This window comes from Chinchilla lanigera, unplaced genomic scaffold (genome assembly GCF_000276665.1).
Source record: "Chinchilla lanigera isolate Chin_1 unplaced genomic scaffold, ChiLan1.0 scaffold00012, whole genome shotgun sequence".
Taxonomy (NCBI): domain Eukaryota; kingdom Metazoa; phylum Chordata; class Mammalia; order Rodentia; family Chinchillidae; genus Chinchilla; species Chinchilla lanigera.
This window is the reverse complement of record NW_004955413.1, coordinates 17,905,496-17,927,504: the sequence shown is the minus strand read 5'-3', so window position 1 is coordinate 17,927,504 and position 22,009 is coordinate 17,905,496. Positions and strand designations below refer to the sequence as shown.

The 22,009-nt window shown below is 35.9% G+C and overlaps 1 protein-coding gene across 1 annotated transcript in view; it reads left to right on the top strand.

The window, feature by feature from the left end:
• The window catches only part of C2cd5 (C2 calcium-dependent domain containing 5), a gene marked incomplete at its 5' end in the record, with an annotated part of 89,455 nt that overhangs the window by 45,361 nt on the left and 22,085 nt on the right, over positions 1 to 22,009 (top strand). The window contains 5 exon segments of the mRNA XM_005379074.2: positions 8,829 to 8,943; positions 12,836 to 12,931; positions 15,358 to 15,549; positions 17,141 to 17,327; positions 20,295 to 20,459. Coding sequence (XP_005379131.1) covers positions 8,829 to 8,943; positions 12,836 to 12,931; positions 15,358 to 15,549; positions 17,141 to 17,327; positions 20,295 to 20,459 — 755 coding nt within the window.

Sequence of the window (22,009 nt, the reverse complement as noted above, 5' to 3'; positions counted from 1 at the left end):
ACAAAAAAAAAAAAAAAAAAACTTTTAGGATGATAACTAAACTGTTTTTACAGATTTTGGACAGTTTTTTTATGTCAGGTAAATGATGCAGGCATTATTAGCTTTATGATTAGGCAAATATTTGTTAAATATATGATAACTGTTAAATGACTAACTTGATAAATTTTAAAATAAAGTATTTTAAACTGCATATTTAGATTTGGATAGAATATATTTAGTGTTCTGTTAAATACTACAAAAATATAGTGATTAGAATTTTTGATTTGTAATTCTGTTAAATGTTCCAAAATTTGGTAGCCAGGAGCAGATTTTGGGAGGGATTAACAGCTTCTATACGCTTTCCTCCTCCTCCTTCCACATAAGAAGATAGTTTTTCTTTTTAAGTAATATGTATGTTGGTAGAGCTTATAGCTCTTAAAGAAGCCAAACATAGAGAATTTTACAGCTGATGATGTGGTTTAGGGTCAAAACCTATTAATTTTTCTTTTTGATAGGGGCATATTCTCTTACTAATATAAATATTTCAATTTTAATATTGTCTTTTTTAGAAATAAGTTAAGTAATAGAATTATTTTAATTCAATATCAAAACTGATATGTTGCCTAAAGAAATTTTTCAGTCCTTTGTGTCAGAAAGTTTAAAGACAAGCAAAAATACCAAAGAGCTCAACATTTTAGATAATATCCCAAAATCTTTTCAATATTATAAATCTCTTTTGTTCTCAGGAGTCTAAGCTGTAAGTTCTGCTGTAAGTAATGCATGTTTGACTATGGAGTAGGTCATGTTCATCCTGCAGATTTACCTAAACCCAATCTAGTATCAGTATGATTATGACCAGCCTTTTCAGATGTAGACTTTTAGCAACTGGTAAACGTAAGAAAATTATTTCTTTTTTTAATCTGAGTTTTCATCAGAATTAAAATTACCCTTTTTAGAATTGATTTTTAATAAGAAATTTAAGGATATCTTATTGGTTTCATTTCATAAAAGAATATATTTTTACAACATGGTCATCTTAAGGTAATATGAGGAGAAAAAGGCTATATGAAAAAAAGATGCAACCGATCATTAATAATTTAGGAAGTAAAATCTTGTCAGGGCAAAGGTTTTAGGTTGTGATTGACGTACAGTATGTTGGTCTTATGATAGAACAAATAGTGTTGGAAAGTGGGAAGGGCAAACATTGAATCTCCTAGAAATAAGTCATGGTCCCCCGTAAGTATAGAAGTTTGGCAAGGAGAAACATGGTTGAAGAAGCAGTATATCTTGCCATCATTTAAAATAATGTCAGGTGGGAAGTGTATGAAGAAAAATATATGGATATGTTATAGAATGGTAAACGTAAGAAAACGACAATTTTTGGCTTAATGTTGTCATAGTAGTATGCTTTTAATTGAAGCATTAGACTTTCCTGTCACAGGTAGTACATCGTCAGAAATAAAGATGATTTTGATAACTAGTTTAGAAAAAATAACTTGATAATTCTGAGGAGCATGTGATATATTTGGGAAATATAATAAAACATTTATGTATTTAATTTGGAAGTATTTAATAATTTTTCTTTTATTGCCATAGAAACTCAGGAGTTGATCACATTATTAAGCAAGTAGTTGTTTTAATTAATTCTAGAATTATTCACTGATACCATATTTCCTGGCTTTTCTGACCCTATACGTTATATAATGCATCATCAGTTTAATAGCCTTCCTAGAAAAAGGAAAAAGTATATTAAATATACTTAATTATTCAACATTCTTATTTCAGATACATTAGACTGTGAATAGGTGTAGGAAAATGTGTCACACAACATTTGCACAGATTACACGAGTATGTAGAGCCATGCTCTGCATAATGACTTTCTGGTCAGTGATGGGTCACATGTGATAGTAGTTCAGTTAGATTATATTACCTAGTGTGCTGTTGCAGTCATCATTGTGTACGTACATTCTAATGAGGCATTTCTCAAAATGTATGTATCCTAGTTAAGTGCCACATGACTGTATCAGAATTTATTTTGTGCCATATATAGTTCGTTTGATATCTGAAGGCAAAGATTGCCAGTTCTTCTGCCTTGATGAAATTCATATTCTTGGAAGATAGGAAAACTTTAAGTGATTTACTGTAAAGATATGATGGAGGTAGTGATTCCTGAGCTCAGATTCGAAGGGTACGTGGGACACTCACTTAGACTTACATTTCTGGCAGTATAGGACTTACATTAATATGTGCTTTGTGTGTAGTTCTAAAACTTCCAGCATTTGCAAAATAATGTCCTACTCAGTACTCGTTTGATGGTGTTTACATGGTTCCTTCATACTTAACTAAGTTCTTTGCTACAAAGTACAAAATCACTTGATTGGTTTAGCTTTTTCCCCATCTCCTTTACTCCTGCTGTGCTCCGTTTGCATTAGTTAAACTGATAGCAAATATTCTTACGGAGTAGGAAGAAGGAATCCCTTCTCATATCTGAGAGTTTGTTTGAATACATATGATCTTTTCTCATCTTACTTCTTATGTTTCAGTCCTGGTGACTGAAGGACTTGGAAAATGCAAGGTGAATTTTGAGGGTAGGTAGAGGACATGGCATTCACAGGTCTTGTGTGTGACATGCCAGGAATAAGACTACATAGCAGAAAGACAGGCAGTCTGTAGTCATGTTTGCATTAGGTGGTCCTTGGCTGTCAGACCACAACATGGAAAAAAGGGAGGCCAGCTAGGGAGGGTGTGCAGTCATCATGGCTGGATAACGAGGGTTTGGTGGTGAGGGAACAGCTGGCTCTATTAAGTATTTTAGCCATGTGCCAGACATGCTTCTGATATTTATGATAGTAGGGCATTTAATCTCAGAGCCAGGCATGATGATACATGCCTGTAACCCCAGCACTTGGGAGGCTGAAGCAGGAAGGTTGTGAGTTCAAGGCCAGCCTGGGCTACAAAGTGAATTTGAGAAAAAACAGGAAACAACCCCCCCCCCCCGAAAACCCCAAATCTCTGAGGCAGGCATTAGTATTATTTCGTAGGTAAGCAAAATAGAACAGTTTCCTCAAGGTATAAATACAGAGTGGTTGAGCCACAATTTGAGCCTGAGTACTCTGGCTTTAGGACCTACACTTTTAACCATAAACTAACACAATACTTAGAATGTGAAATCAGCAGGACTTAGTAACGAGTGTAATGTGGCAAATAAAACAGGCTCTCGTCAGCTTTCAGCTGAGAGAGATACATTTTGTCACATACCTATAACTTGAGCAATTTATTCTTATCTTTTGGAAACTCAGGCTTTATTGCCAAGTTGAATTACAAAAAACTAGTTGAAGAGCGGATATGAATTGTCCTAGATCATTGTTTTTCAAATGGGTATGGTCTTTTGTTTTATCTCTTGAGAAACTACTAAAAGGATTTCTGAATGGCACAAATAATACGAGTTTTTTTTAATCAATAATGGTTTCAGTAAGTTTAGGAAAGTAAACTGTATGATTGTTTCCCTGTATAGGATTCATGTCAGCCTGGATATTTTTTCAGGAAGTGCTAAGAGGAAATACATAGTAGTTAAATAATGTGGTTTAATAATGTAGTCATGTATTAGTTTGAAATAGCTTCCAATCTTAGTATTCTTGATTGATGTATTAGGCTTGGAATTAGTAAAATGAGTAGTTTAAAACTAGATAACTTTTCTTTAGCTTTTGAGAATATTTTTGAAAGTTTTAAAAATGTTTTAGTCATATCATAGATTTTAGGGCATATTATACCTAAAGTTTTTTTCAATATTATGATAATTTGGTACTAGTGATAAGGCCAGCTTTAGATTACTGGTTGAAATTAGAAAATACTTTTTTTTGGTTAACCATGAGAATTACATTTGCTTAAAAAATTCATCTTATTTTGGGAGCAACAATTAAGTTGAAACAAAAACATCATAATTACTACTTTATAAAATAGTTACAAAAATGTGAATCTACTGATATATAAATGTCTAAAATATGACAGTATGCTCATCTAAGTTACTTAAAACTTTTTTCAATAAAAATCTTTTATTAGTGGATATCTGTGGAGTGCCTATCATGTAATATGCACTGTAAGGGTACTGAGAATACCATTATGGAGCCGGGTGAACATCTTCTGCACATCCAGTCTAGGCTAATTCATGCACAATTGGTTTGTGTGTGTGTGGGGGGGGTAGATAAGTGGAGATAAGTGGTAGATGTTTTTGAAATCTGAATTCTGATCTCAATAGTGACTCTTCACTCTAAGAGGTGTTCATGAGCAGGTATGCAAAAACTAAGCCTAAAGTAGTTAAGGACCTTTTAGGAAGTAGGTCAAGTTCAAGAAGGCATAAATATAGCATGTATGATATGTCAGCCTTTCTGTATTAGCATTAATGTGGCATAATGATTGTTCAGTTACAAGTAAAAACTGAAGTCACAGTTAAGGAATAGATCACATTTTGAGTTTTTCTTTTTCCTTTTCTGTACAGAGAGCAAAGCCTTCACTCTGGTCCCATATGGACTAGATGCCAGCTGCCATGTTAACATCCCCAAATCCTGGTCTTGATGTTTGCTCTGTATTTGTACATCATTTCCTCTACGAGAGGTATCTTTTTCTCAGGCTGGTACTAATCCTTACCCAGTTTGAAGTTGTATACTCCTTTTAACCTGAACTCTCTTAATTTCTGTTTCATTAAGGGAAATTTATTTGCATTTGAGATTTTTATTGTTTGGAGTATCACTTTCAAGTATCGAGGGACATAGCATAGCTTTTCATGCCATTCTTAACAAGAAGATGATCATTATATTAAAAAGCTTTACTTGATCCAACCTCATACTTTATCTCCCCTGTTGATTTGAAAGGTTGAATTAGCAGTCTACTTGCTTTTTTTGTTTCAGGATTAAAAGATTTCCCAGGGCAATGTTATTCTCTCCTGGAGCTGTATAAAAATAGAGTGGAATGTAAAACTCCAGGTAGTCAGTGTTTCTTAGTTACAAGTATGTAACTATCTAAAATCTCAAAGGGATTGAGCTGAATAAAGGCATATTTTGTGTTGTGCTGATCACTTGCTTGCTTTCTGAGATGTAAATTAACATTCTAAGAACCTTACCAGTTTTACCTGCACTTCAGAAACACTATAAAATAAAAAGATGGCAAGATATCAAGCTGTGGCCATGCTCTAGAAAAGTGACAGTAATAAAAATAAATTGATTCTGATGTCAGCCCATGTGTGCTGACATAATCCCTAAAAAGGGTACCAGTGAGGTATTGACTTAGAGTTCAGCTCATGCCTGCAATTAAGAAAGCATTTTAAAAGATTTGTGATATTATCTATGAAGAGTTTTGACCTTTGGGAGAAAACATAAAATAAGTGATATAATTTGTGTAATAATTAAATTTTAATTTTTCCCAAAATGTCCTTTTATAATTATAAGTAATTCTGTAGATTACTGGGAGGAGCATGGTATTTTAAGTGAAGAGATTTTTTTCTTAATATCTTGAAAAGCTTGTTTTGAGTCACATCTCAGCTGTATGTCCTTCAAATAACTAAATTATATCCAGTTTTATGTATGGAATGTATCGTTGCCATACTTTTTAAAGCCAAACTGCTTTTCGTATAAGTATAGTAGAGCCTCAGTTTCATACATTTGTAAGATGAATGAAGCATCAGATTCACTGCTGTGTTTCCTACAAGAACGTAGTTAGCACTTTTTAAACCTAAAAATTCTGTTATAACGATTAAATACTGTATTTATGAATATTTGACATTGATAAGTTAGTCTTAATCATAATTACTCCTTGGAGATTCTCTAGCTCATGTTAGGCATAGGTATAATACACACTTTGAAATAAAACTTAACATTTCTTTAATATTAAATAAATAATTTAATCTAAATTTTATTATAATTAACCCCTAAATTTAATAGCCACAAAATGCATCCTTTGACTTCTTGCTTGCAGTTGTCGATGACTATTGTTCAGACAATTTCTAGTTTGTGGCCCAGTGCTCCCCATGTACGCTTGCCTCGCTCCCACCTAGAACCTAGGGCCATTACTTCCTGTGACCATTTCAGTGAGCTGCCATAGTTTCAGTCTGTACCGTCACCTGATCCGAGCATGCGCCAAAATAGCACTGTTTCTGGCTCCTGTATTGCTGAACCTGCTTTGCAAACCCTTCTTTCCTTGAGCTTTCGCTTTAACCAGAAACCAAATCTAACAAATTCTTTCAGTGTGGACATACGCCATTTGCTTCCTTAGCTCCCATGCTGTGTAACTCTAGCTTTCTATTAAACTTGTAAATACTTGATTCAATACAATAATGGCATCCCCATGTGCAATTGTGTGGCTCATGTGTCAAAATAAAAGCTGCTTGTAAGTTTGTCAGAAGAATATGAATGCTCCACCTGTGCTGCATTCGGCTTTTTTTTTTTTTTTTTAATCAGCCACTTAATTCCTTCATGATGTTTGGTTTAATTATCTGCTTATTGTATGTGTTATACCAAGGTAAGTTTAATGTAAAGTAACACTGTATTCTGTGTGGTTATGTGTATCTCATAGGAATTATTATTGCATACTTTTCCATTTAGACGTGCTGGCCATTTCTAAGTATGTTTTCTTATCATTTAAGTAACATCCTCCAATTTTTTAATTAATTTTAAAATAAGTGTTACAGAGTACTTTCTGTGAAATTCATTTTTAAAACAGAAGCTATCATATATAACTTGTGGTATAGATGCAGGCAACCTAATGTGAGAAAAATCTATTTTTTAAAAACCGCACAATTACTTGCTTTAGAAAATAATATTTTAATTTTCTAGAATGGCTTAAAAGTAAATAGCAGATTGTACTCGTGAGTTTAGGAAAAGATAGACTACAGTTCATGTAGTATCTCAGGAAAACAGCTTCCTAAACAGATATAGTGCTATCGTTGTGTCATTATTTGTGATATCTGTTTTCTCAGAATCATGAATAATTTGATAAAAGAGCAACTACTGGAGTAATAGTTTGTCTTACACTAAAATTTTCTGTTAGGAAAAGATAATATTAAATGGATGTTCAAATAAATATGTCTTAGAAGCAAAAGCAAGTATGGGCTTAAAAATGTATTCGTTATAGTAATGTATACATATCAGTTAGGAATATGAAGAAATTCTAACACAGTAATAAATATGAAAAGGACGGCCAACTAGTTGTGGCACACGTTTCTGAATTCATAATGTTGACTGCTAACACCGTATTGTAGTCTTTCCTATTTCTCTTCCTTCATTTTATCTTCTACTTTGATCTTTCCCTCAGTTTCCTGAAGTCTGCATTTCTTTCTTTTCTTCTGAAAGAAAGTTTTAGGGTATTTCGGTCTTGGATCCAAAACTTTACTTCAAGAACTGGCTGGCATCATTCATAGTGCTGGCTTTAATCTCCTCATTTCTCCTTTTTGCTGATCTCCTCCCTGTGGGGGAAACAAAATCCCATCGTAGGAATGTGAGCTATCACAAGCTTCTTAACCTTTCTTTACTTTGCTGTCTTCACTATTTTACTAGTGAGTATAATTCTTATTTTACTAATTTGGAAAAACATTTTGAAAGTTGAATGTGTGTCTCAGTATAAAAAGAGAAAGTGCTATTGGATTATTTGGTTTTCAGTTTTAATAGTGCCTTACATGTGGAAAATTTACAATAAGAAGCTTACCACCCTGCTTAACGTTTTCAAATTGTTTCCAACTGGGCATTGGCTACCAAAGGAAATAAATCAGGACATACTAATTATGGACTGTTTATGTTTTTAATGTCTTTGAACATAAAGTTACTATAATTTGCAACTGCTGTTTGCCCATAGTTTGCAGCTAAATACAAGTGATTAGGAAATATGTGTGACAGCTGTACCATTTATAGTGCTCTATTAGAAGCACTTCCCATGACAATTCCATACAATTCTTTGATTTTTAAGCCCCCTTGCTCTTCTCCCTTCTTTTTTCCAACCAGAGATCAACCAAAGGCCTTTTTCATGCCGGGTGAGGGCTTTACCACTGAGCTGCATCTCCAGCTGTAAAAAAAAAAAAAATTTTTTGTGTGTGTGTTTTTGGTAGTGGTGAGGTGAGGGTCGCATTGCATTTCCCAGACAGATCTCAAACTCGTAGGTTCAAATGATGCTCCTGTCTCAGCCTCCCAAGTAACTGGAACTACAGTACGGGTAAATGCCACCATGCCCGTGTAAGCTGTTTTTTTTTTGAGTTGTAGTTCCATTTATGGAATTTATTACATTTCACGTGAAATTTGTCCTTCTGTATATTCCCCAAATTGTTTTTTGTATTAATCTTTTAAATATATTTGCTTTTGGTGGGGAGGATTGGCTAGTCCCTTTATTTCTTATCATTTTAGAGCTTACATCTCTGTAGAAGGATGACTAGCATACAGCTTTTTCTCTTTCAACCTTGATACATCTTTGCTTTAGAATATAGTGGGTTTTGAAAAATTAGTACCGTGAAATGAAGTCAGGATTTATGTAACATTTATGAATATGACACATGAGGTGTTCTTTCAGTGAGGTGAAGCATAGGGTATCAGTAAGATTAGAAGCTGGATACTCTGGGTCCAGATTTTATTCTCTGCCTAATAAAATACTTAGTATAGGTGTCCCTTAAAGTAATTAAGCATGTAGTGCTTTTTTTTTCCTAGCCACTAACTTTAAAAATGTTTGAGAAGTAGCATTTTAAAAATAGGAAGTTTAAAAATCTGTCGTAGAGCAATACTTCTATACCTCCCATAGTATGTTTATTTTAAATGTTTCTTTGTTCATATACGCAGTGTGCTATTGAGTAGTGAACTGATTTAAAATTTATTTTTCAGATGAACCAGAAACGCGGGATGCGTGGTGGGCAGAAATTAGACAAGAAATAAAATCCCATGCTAAAGCACTGGGCTGCCATGCTGTCGTGGGCTACAGTGAATCGACTAGCATCTGGTAAGTGATTACAGTGTGTTATTCTGGATACTGTCATTTAGGTTGTCATCTTAAAGGGAAAACCTGTGAATATAAAAAAATACAGAAGTATTGGGGTGGTCTGCAGCATGGGCCTGTTAGTACGTTAGATCAAGTTTGATATGCTGGCTTTCTCACCGAAGCACTGACAGAGTTAGGCAGTGTTACTCCTCTGAAAGTCTCAGGTTATCCATTGAAGTGGTGATAGTATAGCCTTAGAATATAGTGGTATCCAAGTCTTTGAGGGATTGAATGCACATAAAATATGTCACATGGGAAGTATTAATTACAGGTCTAGTTGACTCCAGCTTATGACTTTTCTAACTCCTCCACCAGGGTACTTGGAACCCTCAAGCTTGTGTAAATGGATTTGCCAGGTGTCTTTGAAGTGTGTCTGTAAACTCATTCTGCCTGCACTTACTAACTGGGACATAACTTTGTCCCGCTAACAAACAGTTCTTTTTAACTCTGCCAAGTTAGGAAGGGGCTTCCATACTCTTGGTTCTGCGCTGTTCTTGCTCCTGCCTTTCATTTTAATGACTTTGCAGTCAGTGCCATTCCACCGTTACCAACCCCCCATACTTTCTGCCTTTCTTTATAACTTCACTGTCTCTTCCATTTTTACAGGGTTATCTCCCTTCTAGCAGCCTGGGTTGAATTTTCTCATTATCAAGTCGTCCATTGCCACTTGCCTTTAACCATATTTTGGACTTGGCTATCTGTTCAAAATACTCTACTCCAAAAAATTGAAAACTGAAAGTGTAAATAAGAACCAAAATTTATAGTATATATTGTGAAATAGGAAGAAATTGTTCAAAAGGAAGGGGAACTAGGGAGCGGGGAGGAGAGGAAGGTAGGAAGGGAGGGAGGAAGGAAGGGAAGGAGGGACAGAGGGAAGGAGGGAGAGGGAGGGAGGGAAAAGAAAAAATGAGAAAAGAAGGGTAGACGTAGAAACAAAACTCTGTAAATAGGAAGGGGAAGAAGAGTTGAAGGGAGGGGAAGGGAATGGGGAAGAAAGAAGCATCAAGATAGATCACCTACAGGTACAAATTCCTTTGATGAATGTGATCATTATCATACCTGAATTGTACCAATAAACTTAACTAAAAAATAAATAAAAAATTGAAACTTTGATGCTCTCAGATTACAACTTACTGTTTTTCCGCCAGTCTCATTTGCTTGCTTGTACCAAGTTTGTTTTTCCCTAGTTATCTTAAGTAGGTATTTTCCCAGTCTCTTTCTTGGGTTCAGGCTTTACTTGATGTTCTGCCATTATTTGAATCCTACTTCCAACCCCTTCATAAGTTTATGATTGATGTCATCTAGAAACTGTTTTCACCGTCTGCTATCTTTTTTTCCACCATTTATTTTTGGATAGTTCATGTTGCCAGATGTTCTGGTCTTATGATTGGTCATTATCGTTAGAGAAAAAATCATTAAACTATAATAAATATGTGTATTATAGAGCCATGCTGTTTAATCCTCTGTAGGCCATTTCTTTTTTGTTGCAGAACATGCACTAATTTCAAATTGTTTGATCCCCAGAGTAGCTGTTGTACTCTTGTGATTTGTATTCTGCATGTACCCCCCTGTAGCTAGTTTTGCCTTATGTAAATATTTAACACTATATGTTCTCAAGTATCGTGGATGTGATTTGATTGATTCAGACAGGGTCTTGCTGTGTAGTTCCAGTTGTCCTTGAACTGACTAGATAGCCCAGGTTGGCCTTAAATTTGCGGCAGTTCTCCTTCCTCAACCTCCCAGTGCTGGGATTACAGGTGTGTGCTCCTGACACTGAGAGATGTGATTATAAAAGGTGTAGTTGTTACCATCAGATTTATATATTGTTCTGGAGAAATATGACAAGGATAATACATGTTATGTTCCCCCAACCCCACCCCAGTACTTGAGATTAACCCAAGGCCTGACACTGAAGCACATCCCGAAACCTTTTTATTTTTTATTTTGAAATAGGGTCTCTTTAAGTTGTTCAGTCTGGGTTTGAACTTGTAACCTTCCTGCCTCAGCCTCCCAGAGTGCTGAGATTACAGGCACGCACAACCTCAGCCAGTGTAATGCATTTTATGATTGCAATATCCCAACGTGCTTCAGGATCCCTGAGGGCTGGGAGTCAGGAGGACTGGAAGAAAATGTCACTGACATAATGATGCTTGAGCTGAATCTTGGGAGATAAATATTACATAAAGGAAGGGAGGACATGTGGGGAGAATGTTCAAAGCTAAAGAGTCGCCTGTGAAGCATGCCAGACAGTCTACACTCAGCATAGCTGAGGACAGCTCACAGGTGCAGGAGTCGACGCCTTGGTCAAACGGATTTACTTACAAATGTCGCTAATGTTTTTTTTTTTCATTACTGTTTTTTTATTCTCTAATGGTTTGATCAATCTTGCATTCTTACATCTGGTAGTCTGAGCAACTTCATTGAGGATAACAATATGTGATACAATGACCACTGTTAATCCCTATCATTTGGTTTTGAAAGCCTGTATCATTTTTAATGTTTTTGCTTTGTTTTGTTTTTGTCTATGATGATAATATTTTGCTATTGTTCTTTTTTTGTACTATTCTCTTTAAAATAAAAAAAAATGCACCTTTGCTCATTTCTTCTAACCTGTCCTACCTACTATCGTGACTGGAACGAACTCCTTGAAATGTACATGTGCTCTTGTTTAAGTCCTTGCTTAAAAACCTGCAGAGGCTGCGTGCTGTTCTTCTGACACCCTCAGGGCCCATTTACCTTTTAAGCCTGCTGTTCCTCTGCTTACTCATAGTTCAAGCTTTCTGCCTGTGCTTTTAAGTTTCTGTACATTTAGTCCTTGTTTTGAGCATTTCTTTCCTAGGCTGTTACTTATTATCATTCAGCACTTACATTGATTTTGTAATTATTTTAACTTTTAAACTGTCATATGTAATAAAGAATTTCAAAAAATTCAGTTAAAAATCATATATAAATACACACATATATCATAGAAGCTCCATTTGGTATATTTTGGATATTGTTTTGGACACTTTCATAATTATTCAAGTTCAGATTAAGCTGTAGCAGCATACATGCTTGCATAGTGTTGCCTTCAGAATCATTTTGTAGGCTTTATATTTTGAAGAAAATCTTCATACAGTTTAATGGATTATTATTGGATTCAGCAGTATAGTTTGAAACATTTTAATCTTTCAGGAAGCTGGTATATTAAATATACTTTGTTTCAATTTTTAATTTGTAAAGAATTCCTCATGGTCCATTTGTTGCAGAACATGCACTAATTTCAAATTGTTTGATCCCCAGAGTAGCTGTTGTACTCTTGTGATTTGTATTCTGCATGTACCCCCCTGTAGCTAGTTTTGCCTTATGTAAATATTTAACACTATATGTTCTCAAGTATCGTGGATGTGATTTGATTGATTGATTCAGACAGGGTCTTGCTGTGTAGTTCCAGTTGTCCTTGAACTGACTAGATAGCCCAGGTTGGCCTTAAATTTGCGGCAGTTCTCCTTCCTCAACCTCCCAGTGCTGGGATTACAGGTGTGTGCTCCTGACACTGAGAGATGTGATTATAAAAGGTGTAGTTGTTACCATCAGATTTATATAGAAATTGTGTAGCTTATAGTTACTTTTTTTTGGTGCTGGGGATCAAACCCAGGGCTGTGTGCATGCTAGGTAAGCACTTCACCACTGAGCTATACCACTAGCCTATTATTTTGAGTTTCTCACATAGCTTTTAATAAGTAATTCTGAAAATCATTTAACATTTAATAGAGTACCACTTAAATCTGTCACTGTTGTAATCATGGATATGTGTTCGTGGTTACGCTGACTGAAATACTAACTTTTAAAAAAAATGTATTTTTTTTTGCAGTGAAGAAGTCTGCATTTTGTCAGCATCCGGCACAGCAGCTGTCCTCAATCCTCGGTTTCTGCAGGACGGCACCGTGGAGGGCTGTTTGGAACAGAGGTTGTCATGGCAGCCTGGCTTACGTCTAGAAGGGCAGAGAAGGGAGAGGTTGACTTTTTCTCTTAGAGCCAGGATATGTCTTCTCCACAAGGGAGGCTGACGGTGTTGTGGAAGTTAGGACCAAGCACTTCCCTGCATTTTAATGAGCTGGTGGTTGTAAGGAGTATGGGATTCTGTACTGTATTAGACACATTATCATCTCAGGTGCAACGGCAAGCAGAAACACCAAAATGACTCCCGGGATTCGGACGCAGATTTGCTTTACAACAGGCACTGATCGGGAGAATTCTCAAAATATCAGGCCCCAAAGGCTCAGGGAGAGAGGTTTTTATGGGGTTGGTTGCAAAGGGGACCAACAGAGGCAGAGCACTTGGCTGTCTTTGATTGGTTCTTACAGTAGGCATGCTAGTGGCCAGCTATGCATGCTAGTGGCCCGCTGCGCATCAGCAGGAACTTGTACCAGGAACTGTTACCTGGGGAGCTCACAGACTGGCTTGAGGACATTTTCTGCTGCTCTAGTATCTTGATAAGTGACAGTCATGTCTATAGATTGCACAATGTCAAGTTACTCTTTTTGGCTTTGTCATAATACAGAAATAATTTATTTGACTGTTCTCTTCCTCTTTTGTTTCACCTTCAAAACAGTAAAAAGGCTTATTTCACAACATAAAACTACACTGTACAAAAGTACATGAGAAAACTTTAATACATGTGAAATGGTGAAAGTGTTAGGTAAAGTGAGCTCACGTTTTGGTTTATTTAGTTACTGGTCACGGCAAACTTTTGAACTGTTATCCATAAATATCAAAAATGCTTTCTATAACTAGAGAAAACTACCAGATATATAGTATGTATTTTTAAATAGGTGAATATGTACTAAAAATGTACACACAAATATATATACATATATAAACCAACTATTAGTTTGGTATCATTCTACCTGGATAAAAATATTTTATTAACCTTTGTCGCTACCATAGTTATTTTTGCTTTTTTCTTTAGTATGAATATGCTAAGTATAAATTAAGAAAGTAAAAATACTCCGTGTTTGTTCAAATTTGTTACAGATTTTCAAGTGTCTGTAACAAAGCTGTTTTAGCCCTGATAGTTAGAAGAGGACCTTTTGTCAGTATGCATTAAATGGGTATTCACCATTCTATCTTAGACACTTAAAACTTACCGGAAGTAGGGGACGCTTTGAAGTATAGTGAGCAGTTGGAATATTCTATTGAGAAAACTGCCTGTCCTGAAATGTTCTCACACATGTCAGTAGATTCATTGTTTATCGCAGCGGAGAGGATTCGAACACAGGGCTTGGTTGTGTCGGGCAAGTTACACTCAGCTAAAGCTGCAGTCCCAACCTAGTTTTATTCTTGCTGTGTAGAAGCCTCTTGTAATGATCTTCTTCCTGATGCTTTTTTATTTGTTTTGTGGCTTTGATAGATATAGTGAATTCTCAAAGCAGTTTAGTACTGTTACAGGGCATTTAAGTACATCCATCCTCTTGTCTTGACTTTCTCAAATTTAGTGACTGAAAAAGTGCTTAGCTGGGCAGGATGGTGCAGGGTTATCATCCCAGCACTTGGGAGGCTGAGACAGGAGGATCACCTCAAATTCTAGGCTACTATGGGCTACACAAGTGAGTGCAAAATCCAGCATGAAACCCTCTCTCGAAACACCAGAAAAAGAATGCTTAATCATTCTGAAATGACTCACAAAGAGCGTGCAGTCCAATGAGCATTTTACATTGAATGGAGAAGTTGAGGGGGGGGGGTACCGTTGTGGTTGACTTGTCATATGTGTGTTATTTATGAACTGGGTATTTTGGGTTTTCAGAAAGGCTAAAGTAGTTGTTGGAAATTAAAGATTTTACAGTGTGCCAAGTTTTGAACTTGTTTTTCTGGTTAAATGCATTTGTTTTTTTCAAATTGTTGGGATGTTTGCTTAAATTTTTTTCCTTAGGAATTTTGTAATACTTCTATTTTTCAGCCAGTACACTGTCACTGACTTCCATCCCCCTGTTTTTATGTGGTGTCCCCCCAAATCTCTTTGAGACTGTAGTGGTCTATTGCTCAGGTGGTAAGTCATCAAACAGAACAGATACACAGTAACTTTACTTTTGTGAGGCTTTTCTCTCAGGGGAACAATGTGTGGTTCTGACTTCATGGTCACTTGTAATTCTTACCAGTCGTGGTAGTACTTTGTACTACTGTTCTGTGGTAGAAGTTGTGTAGCCTATACATAAGTACTATATATATTATACATATTTTTGAAAAAATTCATAGGTTTTTTTCGAGAATACCTTTTTTCTTTGGTGCAAGGGGTCTAACCCTGGGCACAATGCCTTATTTGTCTATCTGTCTGTCTGTCTGTCTATCTATCTGTCTATTCATCTATTTATTTATTTTCTTCATGTATTTGTATAGGCTTGAGGAAAATTTGCCTGCAGGCTGTGGATTTTGCCATATTCCATATGATGAACTGAATATGCCATTTCCAGCTCATCTCACGTACTGCTATAACTGCAGGAAACAAAAAGTTCCTGATGTCCTCTTTACAACTATAGACCTCCCCGCCGATGCAGCAGTTGTTGGAAAAGGTTGTCTTATTCAAGCAAGGTATGTTGGCAAAAACAGATATTTGGTGTCCTTGAAAAGTTAGGAGATGCAGAGTCAAATCTCTTTTTAGACATGTATTGTTTCCTAGCTGTTCGATTTTGGATAAGCTGAATAATTTTATTGGAACTTTGTATTTTATTGCATATACAACTGGGAGTGAAAATACCCTCTGTATAAAAACCTCTATATGCAAAATCATTTCAGTTCTTTACAAATGTTTATTAGTATTATTAATAACCTGCCTATATGCTAGGGATGTGACTCAGTGTAGAGTCAGTGTAGTTTTTTTAATGACATTAAATATGTTTTATGTAAATTGATGGTTTTTTTTCTTTGAAGTATTGCTCTGCAATGTCTCTTTTACTATTGCACTAAGCTGTTAAAGAGTGCCTTTGCAAAGGCACTGGAATAGGAGCCCCTAAAGTGTAACATACAGCAGACAGCTGTGCCTGTCAGGTCACTGACAGTTGGCGGATTACCACCCACTGGGAATTCTGTCCTCATCTCACTGAAGGTCTCAGCAGTAGTGAGACAGCTGATCGCTTCTCCACTGTGAAATTCCTTCGGTCTCGCAGTGTCGCACCTTCTGTTTTTCTTACTTTATGTTGGGCTTCAGCCTCCTTGTTGACTCCTCATTTCTTGGTTTTTGGGAGCTGTGGGTTCGGACTTTCTATGAACTCGTATGTGGTATCCATGTATCTATGAACTCTAAATTTATAATTCTATTCTGAATGTTCTTTGGAACCTCATATACCTGTCCACTTTACACCCCATATTGAAATATCATAGGCATCTCATACTTGTTCAAAGTTGAACTGATTTTCTCCACTTCTTCATTAGCCTTTTGTTTTCATTTTAAATAAACTCCTTTATCTGGTTCTTCATGCCAGAATTGGTATTCTTTACTATTGTCCCCTTTCTCAGCCTCTCCACGTCGGATTCATCACAAAGTCATGTTCAGTTTTCTTCTGAAATGTATTTCTAACCCATTTATCCTTTCTCTTCTTATATCCTAGACCTTTCATTTGGGATTGTTTTTCTCTTTTAGTGAAGAATTACCTGTTTTGTGCCTGAAAAGTGTGTTTATTTTACATTAAAACATACTTTGGGCTGGCATTTTCCCTTCAGCATGTTGAAGATAGCCTTTTACCACTGCCTTCTGAACCTCATTGCTACTGTTGAGAAATCATGGTCTAAGTATTGTTTCTTTGAAGGTAGCCTATTTAGTATATAATAGAAGTTTAAATAACTTATGTTCGTTTAAATGAGTAAATGGATTTTTCTTCTGCTTTCCATTTATCTTATGATCACAAGTGGTTATGGAACCTATGCTTTTAAATTATATTGTCTAATAATTTTTATCAATATTAAATTATTTCTAGAGATTTGGAGATTTTTCCTTTTTGTTCATTGAAGTATTTTTGATGAACGTTCACACAGTGACAGAAATGGCAGAAAGGATTATTGTTGTATCTTCACCTATTTGAAACAAGTAGATGTTTTTTAATCACACTTCTAGAAAGTTTCAAAAACTGGCCATTTTTTAAGCTGATAGCTCACTTACTATGCACTGACTGAGTTTGCCTTTTAGGTTATGTCGCTTAAAAAAGAAAGCACAAGCAGAAGCCAATGCTACGGCCATCAGTAACCTCCTGCCTTTTATGGAATACGAAGTGCATACTCAGCTCATGAATAAGCTGAAACTCAAGGGGATGAACGCTCTGTTTGGACTAAGAATTCAGATCACAGTGGGTGAAAATATGTTGATGGGCCTCGCAGTAAGTTTAGAAGCTTTTGTTTTATTTTGTGGTTTCTATAAGTTTTGCAAGATTCTGTTTTGTGTGAGTCAAAGTCTTTTAAAATAAAAGAATTAGGTAAGGGCTAGGGATCTAGTTCCACGGGCACAAGTGCCTGCCTGGCAAGTACAAGGTCCTGAGTTCGATTCTTGGCACACGCCCCGCCCAAAGAAAAAGAATTAGGTGAAGAAACTGACATCAAGACCTTAAGGATTGGGTATGTCACTGGAAGTAAAGAATCTAGTGGTAGGCTTTCACAAATTTAAAAGTGTCTATGACCATAAATTTCTAGAAATTATCAGTTGTAGCTTGGTTAGAAGGTGACAACCATTGATCTGGATTTTATTGTTTTTTTTTTTTTTTTTTTTTGGTTTTTCTCCGGTACCGGGAACCGAACTCACGACCTTGCGCTTGCCAGGCAGGCGCTTTTGCCGCTGAGCTAAATCCCCAGCCCCTTGGATTTTATTGTTTATATATTGCTAAAATTGGACTTTCCTGTATTGGCATTGGTGAGATTTGGGGCAGGGAGATATTTAACAACATCCTAGCCTCTACCCAGTACATGCTAATGGTGCCTTCCAGCTGTCACAACCAAAAAATGTTCAGACTTTGCCAAATGTGCCATGTGGGGCAAAATTGCCTCTCTCGGAGGACTGTATGCCAAAATAATGTTTAGTTTTAATGGAGAAAATAAAGCAAAACATGTGATATGCTGCCTGTTATTAAAGAATTAAGGTTTATTGTAAATGTGCACTTGTGACAAACAGTGAAATGTATAATGGAATATGTGTTCTTAAGGCCTGATGAACTGTGAGTCAGAAAAATATCTCTAGTGTACAGAGTTCTTACTGGGAAGACATCAGTGGAAAGAGTTTTGCCTCTTCGCAAGAGACCCAGAAAACTAGGTACCTGTGAAACAAATTGATCATATAAAATCAGATCAATATTTGTGGAAGTCCTCTCATGTCTAGCATTTTGCTAGCCAGAATTTTTGTCGGTGTCACTGGCAGTTTTTAATTGGAATTCTTCCGCTATCTTTCTAAGATATGCAGAGATACTTAATTTTCAGAAATTTAGGGAAGGGAATCCTTTTCTCAGTATACTTTTTAGTTAAAAAGCCAACTAGTTTTCTTTTTTCATGTGTCCTTGTATAAAAGCAAATACATAAATATTTGTATGAAGGGAATTATTGTATGATGTGATAAACTGATTAGGTATCCTAATGTTTTAGCAAGAGAACTATGTAATGAAGGCATTCTGGTTTATATGAAGATATTTGATATTTCGGGAAAGTGTTCATTTTAATTCAGTGATGTAGAAATTTGCGTGCTTAACAAGGAATGACATATTTGTAATTCATGCCCAATACAAGACCAGTAATCGGTGAATGCCTATGGAAACTAAGACGTGAATTCATATTGAAAGGTTGAAAAATACTTTGCCAACAGTACCAAATATTTCTGATGGTTGAATCCCATGTAGATGATACAGGTATAAGGTCTGCCTCAAATAATGCTGCTTTGCTGATTCATGTTAATCTGTTCCTTCTTGATCACTAGTGACAAGAGTTGTAACTGTTTGGCATATTGATCTTTGTGCCATCTTATAATTTGTGCATTTAAATGCCAAGATTGCAAGAGTAGCTCCATTGTAGCTAATACTCTGATTGAGTGGCTACTAGGTGTCTTGAACCAGTAGTCTGCAGCAAATGTAATGTTATTTTCACTTCATAAGAGGAAAAAACAAATGCTGTGAGAGGTCTCACCTCAAAAGTGTTACGGTTATGTGTGCTGCGACTGTATTTCAAACCCAGCTTTATCTGGCTCAGCGTGTTCTGTGTTCTTAACCGCTCAAGGCTCTTGCCTCCTTAGTGAATGGGCTAAGAAAGTGTAAGGACAGTGTGCGAAGGCTTTGTGGGCACGGCAAGGGTGCTTGCAGTTGAATAGATGTGGTGATAAACTAGTGAGCAAATCAAAAGGATCATTTTCTTCTACTGGGCAGACATCAGCAGAGTATCACATCCTTTTTAGGGTAGCCTTTTACAAAATGGGCATTGGGTTAATTTTTTAAAAATAATGATTCATGGTGGCATAAGCATGTGATCCTAGCACTTGGGAGGCTGTGGCTGGAGGATCGCCATGAGTTCAAGACCAGCCTGGACTACAGAGTGAGACACTGTCTCAAAAAAACAAAAACAAAATTCAAAAACTTCAAAATACGCAGATATCCCATTTTACTCCATTGATGTTAGCAGTTTGATGTTTATCCTTTATTTTTGCTCTGCTTGTATTAGTATAAACCTAAATGCACATATAAATTTTATCTTGTATTTCCCATGGTAGTTTTCTACTAATAATAGTATGAAGTAACTGTTAAACCATCAGAAATTAATAGCTACTTAATCAGATATTTAAAACAAATCTACATCAACTAAAATATTTTTCTTTGTAATTAATTAGGACATAGAGCAGTACAGTGAAAACTTCTGGGGTTTGTGGGGAGAACACTTAGATTCAGATCTCCTCATATTTATTATTGACTGTGGTCTTGAGTAAGTTCAGTCTTTTTTGGACTTAATTTTTTTTTTTCTTGACTTAGAAAAGTTTTCCTTGTATTTTTGTCACCATTAAAGTTTGACTCTTTATGTTTTTGCCAAGCTATGCCTGCAATTTATTTTTTATAATTAGAAGGTTAAAAATGTTAAAAGTACAGTTGGGTACGCACTGAAAAGTTAATTCCCTTTTCACAGCTGCCCCTCCCTGCCAGGTCCTCCCCAGAGAAAACCACCCTGTTACCGGTTACATTTTCATGCCCTTCTAGAGGTGGCTGTGCACACGCTGATTCTTCGTTGTCTTTCCTACTGAGCAAAGACTGTGTTCTAAACATGAAAACTTAAAGACCAATATATTTTACGTAGTTTTTCTGATTATCCCCCATTCCTTTCGCAAGTCTGCCACAGGAGTGTACTTAGCAGCTTTACCAACACCTGGTGGGATTCAGATTGCTGGGAAGACCCCGAACGATGGCTCATATGAGCAGCATATCTCCCACATGCAGAAGAAGATAAATGACACGATTGCTAAGAACAAAGAGTTATATGAAATCAGTCCTCCGGTAAGTAAGAGAAATCAGCGTGGGGATAGATGGGTTTCATTCAGTATTAGTATTTTTTTAGGGTTAGCTTCTTTTGGACATAAAAGTTTTGTTGAATTCTAACTATTTGAGTTGACTTATCTGAAATACATGGTGAGACCCTATCTTAAAATGAATAAATAATAAATACATACATACATAAATAAAATATACATACATATAATGCACACACATTAGATTTCAAAGACTTAGTATGAAAAAGAATGAATGAATATTTGTCATTAATTACATGTTGAAACTTTAATATTGGGGCTGGGGATTTAGCTCAGTGGCAAAAGCGCCTGCTTGGCAAGTGCAAGGTTGTGAGTTCGGTTCCCGGTACCGGAGAAAAACCAAAAAAAAAAAAAAAAGAAACTTTAATATTTGGATATATTATGTTAAAAATCTTTTATTAAAATTAATTTCATCTGCTTTGTTTTTACTATCCACATGGCTTGCTTTATAGCTTTATAGTTCTATTGGACACTGACTTAGAGCTTCTTTAACTTCCATAAACATGTTGATGTGTTTATTAGTATTTAAAAAACAGCCTTTGTAAAAGTTTATGTACTTAACATTACTGAATGCTTATTTGCAGTATATTATTTTTCTTTTGTAATTGTATTTTGATACTTGAATATCTACTCATAGCGTTTATGCTGATTAAGGAGAATGCTTTGTGAAGCTACATGTTGGAACTCCATTTATTCTTCATTTACTAGTTGTAATTCTATTACCTGAACTCTTTTACTTAATAGAGTTTATCACTTCTGTAGGTCCGTTCCCACAGGAAAATGCCTCCTCCTCCATTGTATTCCTATTCCACTTTAAGTACTTCAGTTATCTTGTCTTTTGGGTATTATGGTACTTAGGTTTTCCATGTTTAGCTTCCTTTATTATATGATACAGTCAGCTTCTGTGTATGTGTTTGCATCCATGGGCTCAGCTAACATCAGATTGAAAATATTTGAAAATAAAATTGTAGCTATACTAAGTGTGTGCACTAAGCAAGGTTTTATCTTGTCATTATTCTCTGAACAACATAGTATTACTATTAATACTACTAGTTTTACTATTAGTATCTATATTATACGAGGTATATAAATTATATAGAGATCACTTAAAGTATATAGGAGGGTGTCGGGGGAGGGTAGCTCATTGATAGAGCGCTGCCTACTTGCTTAGCATACATGAAGCCCTGCGTTTTATCTCCTAGACTGCAAAATAAATAAGAAAATAAACAACAAACAGATATGTGTAGGTAACATGCAGCTATTATACCGTTTTATATAATGGACTTGCGCATCCGCAGAATTTTAATATCGGAGAGTCCTAGAACCAATCCAGTGTGGTTACTGAGGGACTATAGGAGCCCCTTGAAGACAAAATATATTTAATTGTGAATTATTTCTTCGTGTAGCAAATACTGAGTTGCTACTACATGTAACACAGTTTACGTTTTTGAGGAGGGAGTAAATCTATTGTGATTTTAAAAATTCCAGCATATATGGACTTTGTGTGTAGATGACTGT